Source organism: Pelodiscus sinensis, chromosome 5, assembly GCF_049634645.1.
Source record: "Pelodiscus sinensis isolate JC-2024 chromosome 5, ASM4963464v1, whole genome shotgun sequence".
Taxonomy (NCBI): Eukaryota; Metazoa; Chordata; order Testudines; family Trionychidae; genus Pelodiscus; species Pelodiscus sinensis.
Window position 1 is genome coordinate 89027484 of NC_134715.1, and position 6149 is coordinate 89033632.

The window sequence follows — 6149 nt, forward strand, 5'->3', positions numbered from 1 at the left end:
CAAGGTGGTTAAACACTGAAATAAATTGCCTAGGGAGGTTGTAAAATCTCCATCTCTGGAGGTATTTGAGAGCAGGTTAGATAGACATCTATCAGGGATGTTCTAAATAGTGCTTGGTCCTGCCATGAGGGTAAGAGCCTTGACTTGAGGACCTCTTGAGGACCCTTCCAATTCTAGTGTTCTATGATTCTATAAGATGAAACTTTTTTGGAGAAAAAAATGTAGATTCTGTGCTTCTGAAATATTTGAGAATTCCAATTGTGCCACATTGTTCATTTTAAGAACATAATTCTAAAAACTGAAATGTCTTTTTTTAAATGTCAAATGTTTCAATTTTTGGTTAGAAGTGATTTTTACCTCAATTTCCTTTACTTTTATTTTAAAAATCTATAATGTGTTTTAAATGGCCAAAATAAAACCAAAACATTGAGTTCAACCTGACTTTTTACTTTTTTCAATCCACCCAAGCTTGTTTTCATTTTTTGTCTTACCAGAAATGAATTAAAAATACTCGTTAGAAATGTCAGTGAACCAAAAATTGGTTATTCACCCATTTTAATAGCCACTCCCAATGGACTTACAATCCAATTTTGCTTCTGCCAACATCAGTTTCATTTACTTTGGTGCCTTCAAAGGTATTCCTTTTTTATACCTGCAAAAGTCAATCCATAATTATAAATCAAATGGTAAAATACAATATATGGCATTGTGGTAGCTAGGTATGGAAAGTGCATATAAAGTAATTCTATCTTTTAATCTTAACTCTCTGGCAGCTACCAATTCTCAATGATATTCACATTGATTACCTGTATTGATCAGCTTTTAAAGCAAGTACACAGATGTACATGATTTTATCATAAAGCAATAATGTTACACAGTTTTTTTGTCAGACTATACATACAACATTATTCTCAAGAAACAGAAAATATGTATTTTATGAATATGTTCTATCAGCAATTAGCTTTGATCTTGATTGGGAACTCAAGATACCATTGTAGTTCTGTTCAAATAATATTTGAAAATATATCACATCTAAGGGTGTCTCTTAGAAATGGGGTCCCAAAATCAAGACAACAGTAACAGTTAAAGTTGAGGACTTAGTTGTTGTAATGAAATAGGTATTTCTTTATAAGAATAACAGGCTGGATCCTTACCTGGTGAGAATCAGCAATGAAGCTACCCTGATTTACATTTGGCTCATCATGTTTGTTTATTGAGAGAGAAGTGTTAGATGCATCATGTCTTTATCTTTTTGTTTCCTTGATTTTTTTTAAAAAGTATGGGTTTGTGTATGATGGGATATGTAAGTACCCAAGCAACTGAATTGGATTTTTAAAACTATTTTGAGAGCTTAAAAATGCATTGTCAACAAGAAGGAAAAAAAATAGGAGCCTATTCTTCTCTTTAATGTTTTAGACTATTGAATCAGCTACTAAATAAGTGTCTCCAGTGGTTAGGAAACCAGCTGTCAGGGTGGAGGAATTACTTCATGTTTTGCCTTCTTAAGAGGGATTTGTGACAATGCTGTAATGGTGCCTTTAAGTAAAAGGGGAAAAAAAAGAAGGACTTAAAAATGCACTTGCCAATGTCAAGGTCCTTCAGGAAGGAGGCAATGCTGCTGAAGGACCCTTTGTGAATTGCAACTGTGCGCATGTTACCCATTGTGATGTAGTAGCCTTTTCCTGATACTAGACCAGGCTTGGTCTCAGCACAGATGGATCTGGCTAGAACTTAGGGAGGTCAATGAGATGATGGCACTCTGTCGTGGTGCTCTTTAAAGGGCATTTGGCTATTTTTACTTCATCAGAACATTCAACAATCATGAACATCATAAATACTCTCCTGTCTCTGCTGTTTGCCTTTTTGGCTGGGCTGATCCTCATTTTTGGCTTGATTGTAATGTTTTGCATCCTGCTTTTCAGTACAAGGCTAACTCTTACGCTTGGTGAAACCAAGATGGTCACCGTGTTTGAAAAAGCAGCAATGGTGACTGAATTTGTCAAACCCAGTCCAGTCACCAAACCAGAAACAATCCACCTAGTAATCGAATTTGACAAGGCTGAGCTACTTGCCAAACTGGCCAAGGAGATCGCTCCAAACTACAGTGTGGTTGGTATTGGCATTTTCTTATTCCAGGCATAATTTAGAGTACAAGACTCAGTTTGTCTGTTCTGCCTATCAGAATGAGTTAATGTGTGAATGGGTGGCTGTGTTCATTGTTCATTTAGAAATACTGCTAACTGATGACTCAAGGGCTCCATTTTCTCTTCTGTACGTCTACACTGGCCCCTTTTCCGGAAGGGGCATGTAAATTTCACGAGTCGTCTTAGGGAAATCCGCGGGGGATTTAAATATCCCCCGCGGCATTTAAATAAAAATGTCCGCCGCTTTTTTCCGGCTTTTAAAAAAGCCGGAAAAGAGCGTCTAGACTGGCCCCGATCCTCCGGAAAAAGTGCCCTTTTCCGGAGGCTCTTATTCTTACTTCAAAGTAAGAATAAGAGCCTCCGGAAAAGGGCACTTTTTCCGGAGGATCGGGGCCAGTCTAGACGCTCTTTTCCGGCTTTTTTAAAAGCCGGAAAAAAGCGGCGGACATTTTTATTTAAATGCCGCGGGGGATATTTAAATCCCCCGCGGATTTCCCTAAGACGACTCGTGAAATTTACATGCCCCTTCCGGAAAAGGGGCCAGTGTAGACGTAGCCTTATTGTCTGTGTAAAATCTTACCAGTGTTTCACAGAATTCAAGAAAGAATTGTCTTAATCCTTCCCAGCTCTGAGGTTATGGCTACACTGCAGAGTTTTGGGGCAAAAATCCATTGAGTGTCCACACTTCAAGTGATTTTTTGTGCAAGAAAATGTACAGTGAATCAACAGAACAGAGGGGTTTTTGTGGTATAGGTATTCCTCCTTCTATGAGGAATGACTCCTTTTTGAGCAAGAGCTCAAGAGCTCCTTGTCTATGGATTGGAAACAGAGTTTTTTTGTGCGAAAACAGCCTATCAAAAGAAGCACAGGTGCTCTGGTGACCATTCTGTGAATGGCAATCAGAGCTTTCCTGTGAGACAGCGTCCATGCAGTCTGAATGCTCTCTTGTGCAAAAGCGCATCATTTTTCCAATGCGCTTTAGCAGTGTGGACACGCTCTTGTGCAAGAAGTTTTTGCAGAATATCTCTTCTGCAAAAAGCTTCTTGCGCAAGAATCCTGCAGTGTAGATGTAGTCTCTGAGGGTATGTCTACACTACCACCCTAGTTTGAACTAGGGTGGTAATGTAGGCAACCGGAGTTGCAAATGAAGCCCGGGATTTGAATTTCCCGGGCTTCATTTGCATAAAGCCGGGCGCCGCCATTTTTAAATATCCGCTAGTGTGGACTCCGTGCCGTGCGGCTATATGCGGCACGGACTAGGTAGTTCGGACTAGGCTTCCTAGTCTGAACTACCGTTACTCCTCGTGAAGCGTAGTCCGAACTACCTAGTCCGTGCCACGTGTAGCCGCACGGCACGGAGTCCGCACTAGCGGACATTTAAAAATGGCGGCGCCCGGCTTTATGCAAATGAAGCCCGGGAAATTCAAATCCCGGGCTTCATTTGCAACTCTGGTTGCCTACATTACCACCCTAGTTCAAACTAGGGTGGTAGTGTAGACATACCCTGAGCGTAGGAGTGGGAGTTATTCCTATTCATAACATTATGAATGCAGACATGAAGGCAATTTGAAGCTAAGAAATCACTTTTGGAGAACTTAATTGATATTATAGCCCTCTTTCTTTGGAATATGTGAGGTGGTGGCAGACATGAACAACTTGCTTTGGAGTACCCCTTCACTTTTAATACAGGAAAGAATAATGCTGAAGTCTATTACTTATATTTATATAGAAGTTGCTGTTAATATAAGGTGAGATTCTGCCATTCTTACTCCTTTTCAGATTATAGTGTGGTGTCTTTATTTATTTAGTCCTCTTCTTCTAAAGCAACAGAAATGACCAGGCCAGGAAATGGGTGCAGAGTGAACCAGGCTTCAGAAATGTCACTGTGCATTCTATCACAGGGATTGGCTGGGTGGTTCTTGCTCACAGGCTCAGGGTCTACTGATTGCCAACTGTGGGGTTGGGAAGGAACTTCCCCTGAGGTCTCATTAGTACTCACCTTAGGAAGGGTTTTACCTTCTTCTGTGAGAGGTTGTTTAATTGTGGTTGGATCTTCTGATTCAGGTGAATTTCTTGTTGTATCTTATTTATATTGCGGTAGCACTTTGGATCCATATTTGTGAATCAAGACCCCATTGTGCTAAAATAAACAAAAAATATGGCCTATGTCCCAAACCCGAATAATATGTTAGGCTCAGTTGCTATTTCTTACATATCAACAATTATTTTTGAGCAGTTGGGCTAAATATCAGAGGAAAAAGAATCCTTCTAGTGAGAACTGTTAATCTGTGAAATAATTCTTGTAAGAAACTAATGAAAGCACTAGTTCCTGAGGCACTTAAAATTGCACAATATACTTAGAAAACAAGAAATAGTTCTATATTGGTAAGTGATTTGTATTTTATAGGCTAATAGGACTTTTTTCCATCTAAGATGAGCCACTAAATTTAGACCTCTAAAAGTAGAGTAGAAAGAAACTGACTGCATATACCACAGAGAAGTAGGTGAAAATCTACAAAGTTTGTGTTTACTTACAATGTTTTGTCTTAGATTAGATTGTCTATGGAGCACTTTCTAGCACTTACTTGTTTGCACCATACCTAGTACAGTGTAGTCCTGATCCTGAATTGGCTGCCTAAAGCACAACCACAATAGTAATAATAAACAGAAGACAAATAAGATGTTGACTGTTCAGATACCTTTTTGTGTGGGGTTAATAGCATTGGAGAATAATTGCTATTAAATATCTGTACCCATACTTATCACAGAATAGAATCTGAGATTCATAGAAATCATGTTTTTCCTTTTCGCTTAGAATAGAAAATAGCTGTAGTATTTCTGATACTTTGCAAAATGTAAGTGAATACTGACTATTGAACAACTAGAATAAACAATCTTCTCCCAGGCCATTACAATCAATATTCTGGCATTTGAGCCACTGTTCTCAACTCAGACCTGAGCATGCTAGTTTTAACTTCAATGCATCTTTTTTCCCTAACAAAGAACATGCAGATCTCTGTGAAAAACAAGACTTGGACTGGCATCTCTGTGAAAGTGGATCCCAATAACAACACTTGGCATGCCAAGACCAATATCCAAATCAAGTCTGATGCCCAAGAAAACATTGAGTTAGAAGAGGAAACCATCATTTTCAGCTGTAAACAACTGAATAATAGCTGTACTGTAACAACGTACAATATTGAAAATGAGCCCACAACCCAGCACCTAGAGCTGAGTGATATTGTGCGCTTTATCTTGAAGATGTTTTACGGCACTCTCCAAACGCCATCAACTCTAGTATCCACTGATGCCAATGAGATTAGCAAGAGTAAGGAGGCAGAAATCTACCAGAGCAGTGAAGAGTAAGCCTGCCCTCTTCCCATCTGGAAGTTTAACACCGTTTATAAGGTTACAACATTCAAGAACCCACTCCTGATGAATTGTTGTTTTTGAAGCATAAGAGAGACAGTACTTGCTCATCTGTTACTCAATGATATGTGGAAAAAAAATCAGGGCATGCTGCACTCCTGACACTTGCTTATTATTTTCTTTATAGTTCTTTATGTTATACATATAGCTACCATGTCATTAGCATCCGCAATGCCACGATTCACTGCTCAATTTTGCTGTGTGAGATAAATTGCATGTTACAGTCTCGCAGTTTCACTATTGCTGGCAGAACAATGGGGGGAATTTATTAATTTTACAGGGGGATTGTTTCCCCTTTTGTCTCATAGAAATTCAATATTTGATGAAATTTGAGAAAATATTTCGAAGTTTCATGAGGACCAGCCTTCACCTTAATCATAAGCTATGGATGGAAAAAAACCTATCAGAGTATAATTAATATCTCAGGCATAAGATTAGCAACTAGTTTTAATGCTACCTTTTATGCACAACAATTAAAACAGTACACATAACGCTTATTAATATTTGCACACACTACCTTCTATGTCAGATGCATACTTTACTTTTGCATTATCAGAATTAGTCTCCTCCTGATAG

General features: G+C 38.8%; 1 protein-coding gene and 1 long non-coding RNA gene across 2 annotated transcripts; one reads left to right on the forward strand and one right to left on the reverse strand.

The window, feature by feature from the left end:
• Positions 1–538: 538 nt before the first annotated feature.
• On the reverse strand, positions 539–1606 carry LOC142829464 (uncharacterized). The gene is made up of 2 exons (XR_012903882.1): positions 1155–1606; positions 539–652 (listed from the first exon to the last, which is right to left on the reverse strand). It is a non-coding gene; the product is annotated as an uncharacterized LOC142829464 (long non-coding RNA).
• A 94-nt stretch (positions 1607–1700) lies between these two features.
• Positions 1701–5675, forward strand: LOC112546692 (uncharacterized). Its single transcript, XM_025187465.2, has 2 exons — positions 1701–2109; positions 5148–5675. The coding sequence occupies exons 1-2, from the start codon at positions 1822–1824 to the stop codon at positions 5508–5510; spliced, it is 651 nt and encodes a 216-aa protein (XP_025043250.1). The 5' UTR covers positions 1701–1821; the 3' UTR covers positions 5511–5675.
• The last annotated feature ends 474 nt before the right edge of the window (positions 5676–6149 follow it).